Genomic DNA, 14,384 nt, shown 5'->3' with positions numbered 1-14,384 from the left:
TAAATAATAACACAACTGAGGTTTAAATCTAGGATGATAATCCTATGCACTACAATTTCCTAGTAAAATCCTTCCTCCCTCAACAGTGTTGCTGTTAATAAATAATGCTAGCAGTATTCTAACCAGCATCCTATAAAAACTACAATTATACTGAAGCTGCTAAAAGGACAAAGTGCATTCTGCATTGCAGGATCACGGTCACAGCAAAATCCCTGAAAGGCAATCACACAGTAGGTCACCACCTGATTAAAAGACTAAATACCACAGCACTGGAAACTCAATCTGTCCTATTATTTATTTTTCATGTGTAGTTTTCTACTTAAAATTTTCCTATACTTCCAGTTCTTTTCTAAGGTACTGCTGTTCTGTACTCCCCACTGCCCTTTCAAAATGGCCAAGGACTGCATCACCCTCCCTTGCAAGAGACATTTTACTCTCTCCTCTTACAATTTATACCACAGAACTCGTAACATTTTGCAGTCCTTTTCTAGACTCAGTCTGAATCCTTCACGAAACACATCAGAAATGGGTAAAGTACACTCCCCATCTGGTCACACTACTGTACTACATGTTCCTGCTCTACATTCAATTCCTCTCTCTGCGATATTCGACTGACCTTTAACTGCCATCTTTGGTGTTGTGGCCACATGAGAACTGAAATATGTATTCTTGAATGATATTTAAATCCTCATCTGAAAGTAAATACTTTCCTCAAGTACGAGTCTCACCCCGTTGCTTCTGCGACACAAATATAGTTTCTCATTTTATTGCACCAAATTTAAGAAAGTTTACTTCTTTACATCTCTACTATTACCAGCCTAACTACAGATTTTTATTCCACCTACAAAGCTACATTTTCCATTCTGTGTTAAAACTATTAAAAAGTCAAGGTTTAACCTACATCACAGGGACAGAATACTTAGATAGTTTATCTGCATGGTTTGGCAAGTTTCTATTGCGGGCATGAAACAACTTCCAAAAAACAGAAAAGCTGAGCCAGCAAAATGTAAGACACATTGTGCAGCCTTGTCACACATTTTCCTTAACTCGATACTGGAAAGGTTGTTTCTATAGAAGCCAAGCACAAAGCATTAAAGTATAAGTAAGGATGCTCTGTATTTATTTTTTATCGGTTACTTCAAGTATTTATTTTTTTGTGCATCAAATAATGCAAACGGTATAGAGAGAGAATATTCTAATAGCATGCAATGGCTGTATGGCCTATAAAGCCTGTATATATATATTCCAATCTTAATGAAGAAAAAACTAAGCAGAGCAGTGTGATAATATTCTCCCCTCCCTCAAATGGGCTGCCCTACATGTTGCCCCACGTATTCCAAAAACTTACAGTTTTTGTAAGGCTATTCAACCATATTATTTCTGTTGTGCATTCTGACCCACCTCAGCTGTCCCCTTCTATATCATCTCCCTTCATTCACCTTTACAAAGAGCCTCCAGAAATGCAACGTACTGCACAGCAGTCTTTTTATTGTCTCTAAAATACTTGAAGCAAAGAAATCATCTTTCCTGCCTTACTGCACATACCGAAAATTAAGAACTCTCTATGTATCTATCCCAAGCATTTTAAAACCCTATCGCCATACATTTCAAGTTCTTAAAGCAAGAAATCTGGACAAAACCATAAAATAAAAGTGGAACAAAAGCCCAAAAATAGGGACATTTTTTTAAGTATTGCTCTTACAAACTTAGAATGTTGATAGAACAGGTTTTCCATTAACATGAATTTTCTAAAGGGTATGAAGTCTAAAGAATGTCATTTTCTAACTTCAGTCTTTAATGATTTGCCACTAACTTGCCAGAAAAACACAATTTTATGAAAAACAGATCAGAAATGAGGCAAAAATCTGGAAATTCTACAAAAATCTGTGCAGCTGAGCAGTATGCATATCTTTTTTCAATAGCACATTACTTATTCTGCAAAGAAGTTCCTTGCTCATTTAGAAATTATGACAAACTATCTATAAATCTTAAACACTGTCTTCTTGTTCTTGAAGATGTTTCTAAAAAACATATCTTGCATACTTTGAAATAGAAATTTCATCAGCAGCCACATAAAACACCCCTGTCCTCCTCTTAACAAAACACAAGAATACATAAAATCCTACAAAGAAATAACCAGTTGCAGTCGCCTCCTTCTAAGGTGGCTAACATAGAAGTAATGTCTCCTCCCAAACTTTTTCATACTCTCATCCAAGTCTGTCAAGTTTTCAGTTTACCCAACAGTGAGTATGCAGGCCCGCGTTTGCTGTTATGACTTTGGGAAGGAAAAGGGCTATTTCTAAAACACAGCTGGGCTTGCCATCTTAAAGCCAGGGAAGTCAGTGAAGCATTTTATATGATACACTTCTTTTAAAATAAGATTGTTACTGTAAATCATCTGTTTCTATTAGAAACCCCCTGTACTCTGAAGTGTCTGGAAGCAAAGGGGCGAAAATGTAAATCTTTTTAGTTTTGTATAGAATCATATTTTATTAGCATTTTGACCAACTGAATTTTTGTCTTTAGTTGACAACAAAGTTCACTTTTAGTATTGCCTGTAATTCCCGCATGTTCGCCCAACTGTTTTTTTGTGAGACGGTACTAGAAACAGTCCTACTCATATGGCAAAGCAAAAGTACAATCTTAAAATGTAGTTATAGGAAACACATCTGCTAAATTGTTAGCCCTACAAATTCTCCCATCCATAAAAGAAACCACTGTCCTTTTCTTTCCATTGGGAAATCTGAAACAGGAAACATACCTACTACACTCATACTAACTTATGCCATTTTCAAACCTAGAAGATCCCCATGGGGAAACAAAAATACAACTCAAACTGAGAGCAGCATGTATGCAACTGTCAAGACCCAGCAGCAGTACACATCCTTTTATAATATAGTAATTTTCAGACAAGATAAGCTATCGCCCCTCAAAGAAAAACAATGAGCAAACAGAAAAAAAAAACACAGTAACACAAATGTAAAAAGCACAAATCACAAGCACAGAATATTCGCTGAAGAGAGAACACATCCAAAAGTTAAGAAAAGGCATCACCATAACCACCAAGTGCAAACCTACGCTCTCTGCCAACTGATCTACTCAAGGAAGTAAAAAGAGCCATCAGAAAGATTACAATAACTAGGTTCACTGAAAAGGAGATATGAATATGTAAAGAAAAACTAGGACCAAGAAAGAAACTTGCTACAGTAAGCAAAGTCTAAAGATATTTCTTCAAACACTGATCAATCAAGGCTCCTGCCACAACAGATAGAAAAAAGTCGTAAGGACAGTTGCAGGAACCCACATATTACTGGGCTAAGAACGTCTAAACAGGAAAGAACAGCCATGACTTCAAAAAATACCTTCCTTCTTAACAATAGAATAAACATTAAATTAAGTGAAATGCAAAAAATGTTCATAGTAGACAAAAAGGTAAAATCATTCAAATAAAAAAATGTTACTTTTTTCCAAAATGCAAACTTTCACATACACACAGTAGCCCCCCTTCTCATCAGCTAGCATGTGATAATTTTTAAACACACCAATACATAAAAATGTAATTGAAACAACTAGGCAAATTTTAACTCGCACCTTAAAGCATCTAGATGCCAGCCATGACTTCAAATTTACCTTCTTTGTAACAGCAAAATAAATATTAAAATAAACTATATATGAATTTTATCATGACAGGCCAAGAATAAATAATTCAACAAAAAGCAAATTATTTTTCTCCAAAGGTAGCTTCTCTCTCAACACATAACATGCAGCAATTTTTACACACTCTAAAACATAAATTATCTAAATGTGTCACAAAGTCCATCTTTTATCAACAAAAGCAATCTCACACAAGCAGATAAATCAAGCATAACCCAACCACAACATCATCATCATCACCACCACCACCACCACCACCATCTCCCTTCTTCCCATTTTGCACATGGGGTTGGGACTTCACATCAACAGTTACCTAGAGCCACTGTTCATACCGCCAGATGGCTAGCCATACAGCAAAAACATTAAAATTGTGAAAGTTAAAAATGTGCAATTCTAAACAGGTTTCTGCTTGAAATCGGGGAGCACATGCATTATTGCTTTCAAAAACACCTTTAAAAGAAAAAAAGATCTATGCATACTGCATTAACTAAATCCCAAATACCTCAATCAACTGGCTGCAAAAGATCACAATAAATACAGTAAGATGCTCCAAAACTGGTGTAGTTTCTTGCTTGCATTTCAACTCCCACATCCCAGTCTCTATCATAAGACATCACAAAATACCAAAGCAACAGGTAATGGGAAAACAGTAAGAGAGATAATCTGACATTGACACTCCCTCTAAAAGGTACTGTTTAATTAAGGAACATTACTGATTTAACCATTTGTTTGCCAGGACTGATGGCCAATCCCAAGAAACATTTCAGTCATGGCTTGGGCAAAAACAGAAGCTTACACGAACTGCACTGAAGATGTCTTTAAAATCATTTTTATCAAAACTCCAGTCTATTTTGTCAGGCGAAGAGTTGCCAAACATTTCCAGAACTCTGCTCGAGACTTCAGGCTGGCATTCGCTTGCCTAACATTTCACTTGTGGAACTACTTCCATCTTTGATCTAATCATGCAAGAGATTCCTCGTTTCAGAGTTCCCCTAAAATATATACTTGTAAGGCACTACCTTAATCAAACCACAGAGTCTCCAAACCGATTTAGGATGCAATTTATGCAAAACTCTGTAGCTCAGTTACTATCATTTATATTTTGCTAACAAAGCATGCCAGTGTTGAAGTCTGCACTGGCTCACAAATTTCTTCAGCTAGTCTAGGTCTCCCTCACCTGAAACAGCTCCTGGTCCACATAAAACTCAATTAGATCTTTGAATTCCTCTTCTTTGTGGATGTGGACAGTAACCAGACAACTTACAATCTTGTGCATGTCTCTTACTACCAAGCACTGTGCCTGTAATACCTTCTCTTTTAATGGTAGAGAAAATCTGCCATACTACCTTGTTTCAAGAAGCCACTAAAATCCACTTTACATCCAGGCAGTACTTTTATTATAACTGAATTTGAATTTAGATGCCTTAATGTTTAGTTTTAAACAAGTCCAACCTACACTGTAATGTTACTGTCTGTTCAACTTATCCTGTTAGTTTGCTTAAGTCTATGCACCTAACTAATGTTAAATCAAAAAACATTACAAAACAGTATTACTCATGTTTATTTGGATAACTAAGCATTCTACTGTTGTGTACTACTTGCTTTGTTTTCATTACAGATAAAAATACACTTGGAACAAAATCAATAGGGCGACACTTCTTAAATAGACCAACCAACTAATACACAAAAAACTTCCTCATGCTTTCAAATCACAAAAGCCCTTTATCTGAAGCGAGCTGGAGAAAGAGCACTATGAACATCAGTGAAATGTAAATTTGCCAGTGTCTGATCCCAAAGGGCTAATCACCCCTGACCTTTTTTTTTTTTAACACAAACATTTTTATGGGTACACAACACAGTGGATTTTCAGTGCTCTAGAGACTGGTCACACCAATGACACCAGTAACCTCCGAATGGTGAGGACGCACAGCAACAAACTGGAGAATTGTGTTTCCCATTTTCTTATTAGGCAACTACATCAGACCATACCTGACCTGGAGGTCCCAAACTTAACTTGTTTAACAATATAGATACCAATGGTTGTGATCATTAGGACAAAAAAAGTTTGGATGAAACAAATAAAGGACTTGCAAATCCTATTTCTCCTTCTGCAACAAGGCCACTGCAATCTGCAAGCAGACTGAAGCAGCCATATCACTGTGCTAAAAGCAGACAAGAATACATGCATGCTGGTTTGACCTTAGGGGAAACCAACTACAATGGTGGTGCTACCAATCACTAATGTTTACTCATATATCAACCGCTGATAAGAGCAAAGAACAAATGCTCTGGGGATGCACAGGAATAGCCAAATCAATCACTAAACCAAGTCACCAGAATGGCTGCATTCTATCACGTAGGCAATTACAAAATAACCAATTTTAGCCACGACACTCAATCCCAAATACCCATACTAAAGATTTCCTGACGACCAAATCTGGAAGAGCAATTTATGCCTGCAGCACGCACTGGAAGCAGCTCTGCCATCCCCATGACCTTGAAAAGGATAAAAAGGTACCGGAGAATGAACAAATAAGTACAAACGTTTGGCCTTCATGTCCTGCTAAGCTCCACTCAATCAATCATTCTGTTCAACTCCAAAGACCATCTTAGATCCTAAAATAAGATTCAACTTTCTTCACTTATATTTACTTAGTAAGTTCATCTTTACACAGTCATGTCACCCAAGGGTGGTAACAAGTTTATCATTTAACATGGTAAGCAAATGCCATACTCATCTGCTAAACAGTTACATTAACCCCCTGAATCAGTGTACCCAGTTTGTTGTAACACACTTATGAGCAATAAATTTGCACAGCTACATTTTGACCATTTACTTACATTATCAAAGCATTGCATTCTTATATCTGTACAAGGTGTAGCCCTCCATAAATGTCTAGGAGGTGACAACAAACAGCAACATAAAGTTTCAGAGTATTAATCAGAGAATACAAGCAAAATGCAAGGCTTCATGACCGATATTTCCATAGCTACCTTGCCAATGAAAACTACATTATCAGCATACAATAAGTTCAAACATTAATCTTAAAATATGCAAGAAATAAACACTGGCAGGAAATGGGACTACATAAATCATGATAAACAGTTTAAAAACATCTCAATGGAAAAAAAAATTACCACATCTGCATTTGCTGCACTACAAAATAAAGTCTCATCCAAAACAAAACATGTGCATGAATGAAGACCACAACACTCCCATCCTTTAGGAAAGCCAGACGGGGTATTTCTACAAAAACATCTATGATGTGGCATCAACTTGAGGCACCGAAAAAAATCATGCAAGTTTCATAGATTTCTCCATCTCCTCTCACTGCCTTGCTATTTTGGGCAATTACAGTCATCTTTGTTAAACAACCACATCAAAAGTACTTGAGTGAAGAATCAACAGAATACATGCAGATTTGGAAAAAAATGCAATTATACTATGAATTATTAAAAAACATCACAGGGTGATCAATGACAAATAAAAGGGGCATCTAATCAAAGAATGCTACTTCATGGCATTCTTCAGTCTATCAAAAGTATACACACAGATTCAATAATGGCAAAACAATGTTAAAAAGTTCAAAGAGCAGAATTCCTGTACTCAGCTACAAACGCCACACTACTGCTCCCTACACTTAACTTAAAGAGGAAGGGAACTGGAGAATAACCTTGCAAAAATTCCCAGCGGTATTTCAACACATACATAACCGGGATTACAAAATAAGACTTAACTGTTAATTAGTGACACCAGCTCTGAAGTGTAGATGTGATGGAAGGCAGTCAGCCTGTAGTGCAACCTGGAAGGTTGGCAAGTATATACCACAGCCACGTCTGAATAATAAGGCTGCAATAAAAGTCAAAATAGCAATTAAATATATTACCAAATGTGTGAATTCCAGAAGTAAACCTCCCATTATCCATAGTGCTGGGTTCTTGCTGAGAACTTTTTTTTTTACTAGTCAAATGACAACATTAATGAAAAATCTGGAAAGAAAAAAACTAGATTATAGAAGACAAAACTTAATTCCTATCCATCCACTCTCTCATTTTAATCACCAACTCCATTCAACTTTTCCTCCTTCCTTCTACGTACCTTACTGTACAATAAGACTACTACAGAACATTGCTTTGGAACCAAAAGAATGAGGGTCTCCCCCCACCCAAAAACCTAACTATACAGGATACTTGAAGTCATGTATGCTGCATCTCCGTTTATCGCACACTTCTATGCTGAAAGTACAGAAGGAAGGTAAACTGACTGATCTAAACTGACCAATTTGTTTAAAACATGTACATTAAGTGTACCAAACTTATTTTGCAACACATCCTTCTAAAGTGACATTTAGTTGTCTACTTTAATAAACGTTTTCCACAGTCCCAAAAGAACTACCTGTATTTGAGCTTTACGTCAAAGAACTCATATTTGCTCATAGAGAGTTCCACTTATCACTGTATGCCACCATTGATCATGCATGACCTGGAACACAAATATCACCAACAAGCTAAAACAAATATCAAAAACCTTTTCCCTTCATTTGCAAAACACTGAGCTGTCATTTCTTTACTGAGGAAGGGTGATCAAATCCATGAATGCACCCATAACTCAATATATGACTTTAGCAAAGTCTTATTTGAATACATATGCGTACAGAACAAGGAAATTTCTAAAGGTAACAATTTTTGGATTAATAACGGGTTTAGTTTACTGCCATATATAACAAAAGCTGATTAAGATATTATTGAACTATCAGGGTTATTTTGTAAACAACTTTTTTTCAAATTAGAAACAATCAAATCCATTAAGAACACCTATTCGCACAGTCTTCGTGAGTGTACGCCTGTATGTGTGTGTGTGTGTGTGTATGTGTATATATATATATATATATATATATATATATATATATATATATATATATATATAGAGAGAGAGAGAGAGAGAGAGAGAACACATATATAAATGCATGTCACTAATATATACAGAGAAGTGAGAAAATCAAAGGGCAATGACAAACTTCAGACAAAGCATAAGCGCACAGTCAACCAAGCAGTGTTAACTACACAAACTACAACGTTAAATCCATAACGCCCAAGCCCTATACATAACATTTTAAGAGGTAAACTTGCGAAACAATAATTCAAAAATAATTACCTAATGCTGTACTGAAACGGTACTGTAAAAGGCAACAACATTTACCAAGCGAAACCAATAAAAAGCTGCTAATAAAAAAATGAACTTACGTAAAAGGTAAAACATGCCAAGGAAAACACAACTGAGAAGGGCACTCCAGGCAAAAAAAAAAAAAAAAAAGTTACATACGAATCTGTTGCTGATGTAAAAAAAATCCTGCCCCCACCAGCCTTCCACTAGACTAGAGCGTCCTGCTACTGGAACAAAAATGAACGGAGTTGACAATGTCAAAAACAGCGACAGCAAATATACAAAGATTCAAGTTTAATGTTGCGACCATTTGAACTCCGTGACAGGCAGTCGGGTATTTCGGAAAAAGCTCCGATCAAAACAGAAGAACAGTTAATCGTACCATTAACTAGCCCACACACTTTATGCACCTTTTGGCGAAAAATAATACAAAGCAACTACTCACAAACACAAGCGAATGCCTCCAGGTCCAACATTTCCTGCAACATGCATTGTGCTAAATAAGGAAATCCACGAGGGCTGCTGTGTTTACACACAAGAAAAAAAGAAGTGCAGCTGCCTTCTCCCGCAGTAAGGGAGAAAACAAAGCTTAACAGATACAAAACGGTCTAGGATGTAATCCCACATTCTAATCCAGAATCTTCTCATTCTGCTGCCCCTCCAAAAAAAGAGTCTGTGATCTTTATTGACACTTTCTACTAACCCCCTTGACCCTAAGCAGATGCAACTAATACTGCTAGACAGCTCTCCCCGGATACTACTCACGTATGGCTCGTTGGTGAAGCGGGGGTTCCTAGGCGGTTGGTACCCATACAAGTGACAGTAGAGCACATCGAAGCAGAAGCAGCACATCTCTGCCGAGACCACCATCTTCCGGGGAGCGGGGCTGAGGCTAGAACTGCAGCTGGAGCTGAGGGTCCCGCCGCAGCTCGAAGAGAGAGTACTTCCACAGCCCAGCCCCAGGCCGTTCACTCGGGTGTTACCAACGTTCCCGCTCCCCGATCCGCTCAGCACCAGCTCTCCCCGACACTGGGTGTCCCCATTGCAGTGGGAACTGCCGGGACCTGCTGCCGAGCCTGAGGGAGGAGAGCTGGACAGTTTCTGCTTCTTCACCCCGCAGCACCCGGCCGCCATCTTCGAACAATCTCCCACGCACCGCTTCCGACCCATCGTGTCAGGCCGATGACGTCAACACGCCACTCCACCACAGTCGAGATGTCAAGTCACGTGACAGTTCCTTGTGTCACCCAGCCTCTCGATGGTTTCCAAATCCGGGTTCTGGAACAAAAGAGAGAAAAGAATTAAATACAAAAGTGCTGATGGAGACTGACAATCTTTCAACAATTTTTATATAAGTTTTACGGGTTTCCAAGACTTGTTTAGTGTTTGCATTATATTTACAAGGCAACAGATATTTTGTATATCAAAGTAGATTTGAAAAGGTTTAACTGAACTATATTAATCTTCTTCTTTCGGCTGTTCCCGTTAGGGGATCGCCACAGCAGATCATCTGTTTCCATTTCTACCTGTCCTCTGCATCTTGCTCTGTCATACCAACAACCTGCATGTCCTCTCTCACCACATCCATAAACCTTATCTTAGACCTTCCTCGTTTCTTGTTACCTGGTAGCTTCATCCTTAGCATCTTTTTCCCAATATACTCAGTATCCCTCCTCAGAACCTTCCAACCTGGGTTGACCCTCTAATATACTTATTCCTGATCCTGTCCACCCTCATCACACCTAGTGCAAATCTTAACATCTTTAACTCTGCCACACCCAGCTCTAACTCCTGCCTGTCAATGCCACTGTCTCCAACCCATATAACATAGCTGGTCTCACTACCCTCTTGTAACTGAAACATATTAATAAATCTATTACTTTTCTGGGAATAGAAGCCATTGTGCATTATAAAATATATAAAAAAAACTATGATGATTCTTTTTTCCACAGCCTTGGAACTTATAGGGTAAACAATATATTTCTGTATGTTTACAATAAAAAAATGTAGACTTTCTCTGTGTATGTTATCAATGTCTGCCAGCAAAGTTCTAAACAGTTACATGTTACACATCAAATGTCTCATTTCCACTTTGTTTCTTGATTAAACAGTGCAAAGTAACATAATATAGTAGGCTTAGTTATTAGGATCCCCTTGAAAATTCCTATTAAGCAGTTTGTTGGAAGTGCTCAGCTCAGTATATCATCTTCATAACATTTTTATAGATATTTGTAACTGCATATGCATGGTAACTGTTCTGCAAGTTTTATTATGAATGATTATAATGTTAACTGTGTTTGTAACGGTTATATTTTTTGTAACTATGTTTTGAAAATTTTCTCCCCGGGCCTCTGCTGAAAAATGGCTTTTGCTCAAGTCAGACAATCCCGGTTAACAAATATAAAATAAATAAATATAATTCTGTCATTTTCTGCCTCTGAATAAAAGCTCTACTTTAACTGTCATTTATTTATACTGTAAAAGATTAACCATCCAGGGCTCTTTATCTCAGCAGTTTCAGTGTCTGCTTGAATAATCAGTGATAATATGATAAGGTAGATCTTACTTAGTGTTTAAAGATCTTTCTTACTCCATATTTCTATAATCAAAAAAGTGAACCTCTATCAGATCATCCCTGATATAAATGTAACCTAAAACACTGTTCCATCTGTGGCAGTGGCAGTTTAGCAACATGATACCATTAATCAGTGCTCCAGGACCTACTTTCCCTCGCCTCCTGTATGCTGTGTAAAGTATCATCTTACAAATATTTGCTCCCAAAGTGTAGTATGACAGGGAGTAAAAGAGAAAGACCAGTCTTTCCAGGCTATTTTCAGATCAGTCTTGCAACAAAGGTTCACCATGGCATTAGCTTTTTCAGACTATTTGCCTTCTATGTATTGGAGCCTGCAAAGAGCTAATACACTACCTCTATCTTAGCTAGAATTAATCTAGGCAACACTACTGCATACAGCATACTAGAACTCAGGACTAGCACCCTAAACAAAAAAAACTACCCCTACCCCCTTGTAAACCAGGACCAGCCTCACCCTGAATATCTAAAGAGTGATCCCGGTCATTCACAAGAGACGCTAGTGCCTGTTTTCTGTTCTAATACTCATATTAGCAGAGATATATCAATATCTGAATAATAACAAGTCCATGTCTTTCCAAAGGAGTCAGTTTTCTTTCATTTTGTCAAAAGACAGATACTATGACGATAATATACCTAATGTGGTTCATTATTTACTACTCTCCTACCTATACTCAGTGATATGGCTAAGCGTCTAGATAGTCTTCCTGGCTATAAGTTTAGTAAGAATCTATAACTATACAAATCTCAGTATTTTCTTCAAAAATGACTTCTATTTGTGGCGGTATACCGTTTACAGTCTTTTCTAAATATGACCAAACTATGAAGATAAAGCTGTTGAAATAGCTGTGATATATGCCTCAGTTTTACTGCTTCTAAATGATTCCATGTATGATGTACCCAAGACTTTATATTCTGGTGCCTTAGTGAGTACATAGTCTTTGATGTTCAGTGGAAAGGAGATAACTTTGCAAAATCTCATGGGCAGAGCATCCTTATGTCAGCCACTAGTATTCTGCTACATGACAGAAAACATAAGCTCGACATGTCGGTTATGCTGTTTCCACCATAGCCACCACAGGCACTTTATTTATTTATTTTTTTAATTTCTTCAAATCTTTTGGGTTTCTAATACCATGACAGGAACGGACCCATTCCTAAGTCAAAGTATGATTAAAGCTCATGAAATTAGTATTGTTTCAGTCTTTGATGTCAGCCAGAAGTGCTGTTCTCAGCACCCTCAAAGTGCCCAGTAATGACTCCTTCTGCAATTCGTATGGAGTTACATCTATTGGTAACATATATAAATATACTGAGAAATGGTATGCACAGAATCCCCAATAAGTGCACACTCACCTTCTGTTACCAAATGGAAGATCACGCTTTGTTAATTTGTTAAAATCCAACACTTTAATGCCCAAAACAGGATAATTGTAGAAAATACATCCAACGGAATTAAATAAAACCAAAGATTTCAATAATCCATAATAATGTAAAACAGTAGTTAAGCGTTTTCACCCGGGAGTCGGGCTTCTTCAGAACACTGTATTAGAAAAAAGAAAATGCCTTAAATAGATTTTTTGGCACCAACAATGTTTCAAAATGTTAAAGGGACAGTGCCCTGTAGTTGTGCTTAAAATAAATATTTATGTTCACTTGAATACCCTAAACAATCTCTACTAACACAAAATAACCTTAAAAAAACTCACAATTATATAAATATGTAATTCAATGTGGGACACGACTGATTAAATACATGACAAATCATTCCAATAACACTATAAACCTTCAATATATGAATACCATGTATTCCATATGTCAAAACCATACTGTGAACTAACAGTCGTCTAACCCTGCATAATAATATAGTACAAAACTACTAACAATTAATGTTTTTTCTTTTTTCTTTAGGCATAATAATAAGTATGGATTTGATGTGTCTTAGTAAAAATGCTGTTTAAGCTTGTGCAGGGCTTTTATTAATTTTCAATCGAATCCTATCAGATCGTGCCCCTGAAAAAACTAAAAACTACTTAAAAGTGTAAACATAACAAACCGTTGGCCACACAATGCCTGTAACAACATATTTTCAAAAATGTAAAATAAGAATAATAAATAAAGGATGGACTGATTATGACCATGAATGGCCATTGAGTGAATGCATTCTCTAATTATATATCTAACTAACTATATGCTAACTCCGACAAGCAGTGTATGGTGTTCCATTATAGAACTAATGAAACTACAATTCATTCTATCGTTGCAACGTGAGATAATGGGTATACATTCATCTTACACTCCTTCATCTATCAAATATATGTTAAATGTATACCACCAAGTGTAAAAAAAGTACCTTTATCTTAACTATATCAGTTGGTTGCTCAATGATCTATGTTTGAACAAATAATGATGTAGGAAAAGTTGTAAAAAATAAGTTGGAAAATAGACCCCTTAAAAAAGAAACTATTCAAACTACTATTCGTTTCCTACTTGGTTTGATTAACCTATTCCATAGCTATTTCGTAGAATTGTACAATGAAACATCAGTCCAACATAAAAATAGCAACAAATAATATAAGAATGTCAAAAGTACTGAAGCTAAAATTGATGTTATTATTATAAATATAATACAATCAAATACCCAAATCACATATTCTCAATAGGTGTAAATGCATGGAGTCTAGTAGTAATTCACTGAAGTCAAATGTTAGTTGACTAAGTTAATTAATTAGAGAGATTGATATGCCAGAATAGATTTTAATGAGATACTGTCATTTAAACCAGGGGTAGTGGTGGCGTCCAAATAAATTTGCCACCATGCCTCCTTAAATAATAAGTATGTTTTAGAATCACCCCCTCTGGGATCAGCTTTAATGATATCAATTATTACAAATTTAAAACCTGATGTATGCCCCTTGGTTTCTACGTGTCTTGACAAAGCATTGGTTGAATCCTTCTTCCTAATTTAATAAA

General features: G+C 36.7%; 1 protein-coding gene across 1 annotated transcript in view; it reads right to left on the bottom strand.

Annotated features, from left to right (window-relative positions):
- Window positions 1–10,140, bottom strand: part of LOC122789761 (AMME syndrome candidate gene 1 protein-like) — a 1,107,107-nt gene extending 1,096,967 nt beyond the window's left edge. The window contains exon 1 of the mRNA XM_044057198.1: window positions 9,584–10,140. Coding sequence (XP_043913133.1) covers window positions 9,584–9,988 — 405 coding nt within the window. The 5' untranslated portion in view covers window positions 9,989–10,140. The remainder of the gene's footprint in view (window positions 1–9,583) is intronic.
- Window positions 10,141–14,384: the final 4,244 nt, after the last annotated feature.

The sequence above is a fragment of the Protopterus annectens genome, chromosome 15.part0, assembly GCF_019279795.1.
Source record: "Protopterus annectens isolate FY-2018-M chromosome 15.part0, PAN1.0, whole genome shotgun sequence".
Classification (NCBI taxonomy): Eukaryota; Metazoa; Chordata; order Ceratodontiformes; family Protopteridae; genus Protopterus; species Protopterus annectens.
This window is presented reverse-complemented; position numbering and strand designations above follow the sequence as displayed.